This window comes from Pteropus vampyrus, unplaced genomic scaffold (assembly GCF_000151845.1).
Source record: "Pteropus vampyrus isolate Shadow unplaced genomic scaffold, Pvam_2.0 Scaffold427, whole genome shotgun sequence".
NCBI lineage: Eukaryota > Metazoa > Chordata > Mammalia > Chiroptera > Pteropodidae > Pteropus > Pteropus vampyrus.
The window spans coordinates 429,873-431,635 of record NW_011889208.1 but is presented as its reverse complement, the minus strand read 5'-3'; the positions used below and the strand labels follow the sequence as shown (position 1 = coordinate 431,635).

Sequence of the window (1,763 nt, the reverse complement as noted above, 5' to 3'; positions counted from 1 at the left end):
ATTAAATCAACTTTTTCTTAGTGGGTGTAAATATTAACAAAGACACCAAATGAAAACTGCCATTTTAAAAATATGAATTAAACTGAATTTTTGGGTCTAGAAGCCCTCGTGAGAGGCGACAGACTTACGGGGTGGGAGTCCCCCAGGTCCCGGAACGTCCCCTTCTTCCCCATCAGCTTCCGGTAGACGACCATGGGGAAGTGCACGTCCAGGATGCAGTTGTTGTAGATGGCCAGGCCCAGCACGACGCCGATGAGCGTGAACTGGCCCTCCGTCTCGAAGGACGACGGGTTGAACCAGAACAGCTTGGTGGACTCGTCGTACGTGAACATACCTGTAAGCGGGGGCCCCAGACCAGGTCACTGACGCCGCGTCAGGCTGAGGACCAGCGCACAGAGACAACCACACCGGGAAGCTACTGCCGTGCAGGGCTCTCCATGGCGTCGGCATCGAGAAGCCAACGGTCAAATACAGTCGTTATAAACCGTGGCAATCGGCCGTGCTGCACAGACTTATAAGTGATAAGTGATCATGGTGCCGTTTTCCAAAAAGTTAGGAAAAATGTTCATTACATTCGAGTCCAACTAACACAAACGTGAAGTTCGTCCAGATGAAAACGCAGCACGAAGCAGCCATCGCGTTGAGGCTGCTGCGCTCGAGAAGGCATTTCTCGCCCACGGTTTTAGGAAACGGTTCTCGATTCCGTTAAGGGAAAGCGTGTTGTTTCCTCAAAGTTGCACAACGGGCCCCGAAGTGTTCCAGAACCTTCTAACAAAGTCAGATACACTTGGTCTGCGCCCTGAACTCAACTCTGTGAGCCGACAAGTAAAACACAGGTAACGGTCTGTCTGCCGTCTGCCTCCCGTCCCCCGGCCCTCCCTTCACTGCTCAGACACCCAAGCGGGAGGCTTCCGCTTACACCACTCGTTCAAAGATCGAAATCTCTATTTTTACCCCTCCAAACAACCATCATTCAGGCAGAATTTTCTTCTCTTCACACGACCATCTAAGGAAGAGGTCAAATGATATTTTAATTTATGACTTCTAAAATTTTGCTTAAACGTTTTTCAGATGCTACTTGAAACTGAATAAAAAGTTTAAGGATTAGGTCTGAAAAAAAAAGGATTTCCAGCAGAACTTCAGAAATCCATATGGCACGTAAATAAGTCAATATTATCTGTAAAAGCTTCAAAATACTTCATTTTCTCACCAAAAGTTAAAAATAAAAGGAACTTTAAATAAAACGTCCACTCTGTCACAAGAGCATAAATTAAGCTAGGACACTTGTAATGTTCATGAAACAACAGGCTGAACGTCATCTAATTCGCACTTAAATTTCAGTTTACGTTTAAACTTTCTGTAGACCTAAGTTCCGACATACGCTGGAACGCTAGAAACTTTTCAGTTATAAACACAGTGAGAACAGGGTCGAAGGCAGCTGAGCATAATCACAGTTAAGCCTGACGAAATCTTGCAGATGTAAGAGACTAGCTGAGTGAGGACAGAAGGCACCGGCCACCGCTCTCGGCTCCGCGCACGGAAGCGCATCTCGGGGACGAAGGGGCCCTGCTCCGGGGGACCCGGCGGGGAGCACCGCGCAGGCCGTGGCTCCCCTCACTCGTCTCTGCGGCCACCATCCAGCCACCCTACGCCACGCAGACGCGCTGCACAGCCGAGTCAGCATCGCCATGGAAACAGGCAGCCAGGTCCCGGAACCCCGCACGTCGGTCAGCGCGATGCTCCCAGGTGCCCCACGCCCCCCC

The 1,763-nt window shown here is 50.0% G+C and overlaps 1 protein-coding gene across 1 annotated transcript in view; it reads right to left on the bottom strand.

The window, feature by feature from the left end:
• The window catches only part of UBE3A (ubiquitin protein ligase E3A), a 31,184-nt gene that overhangs the window by 15,695 nt on the left and 13,726 nt on the right, over positions 1 to 1,763 (bottom strand). The window contains exon 3 of the mRNA XM_023523884.1: positions 84 to 356. Within this exon, the coding sequence (XP_023379652.1) occupies positions 84 to 356 (273 nt within the window). The remainder of the gene's footprint in view (positions 1 to 83; positions 357 to 1,763) is intronic.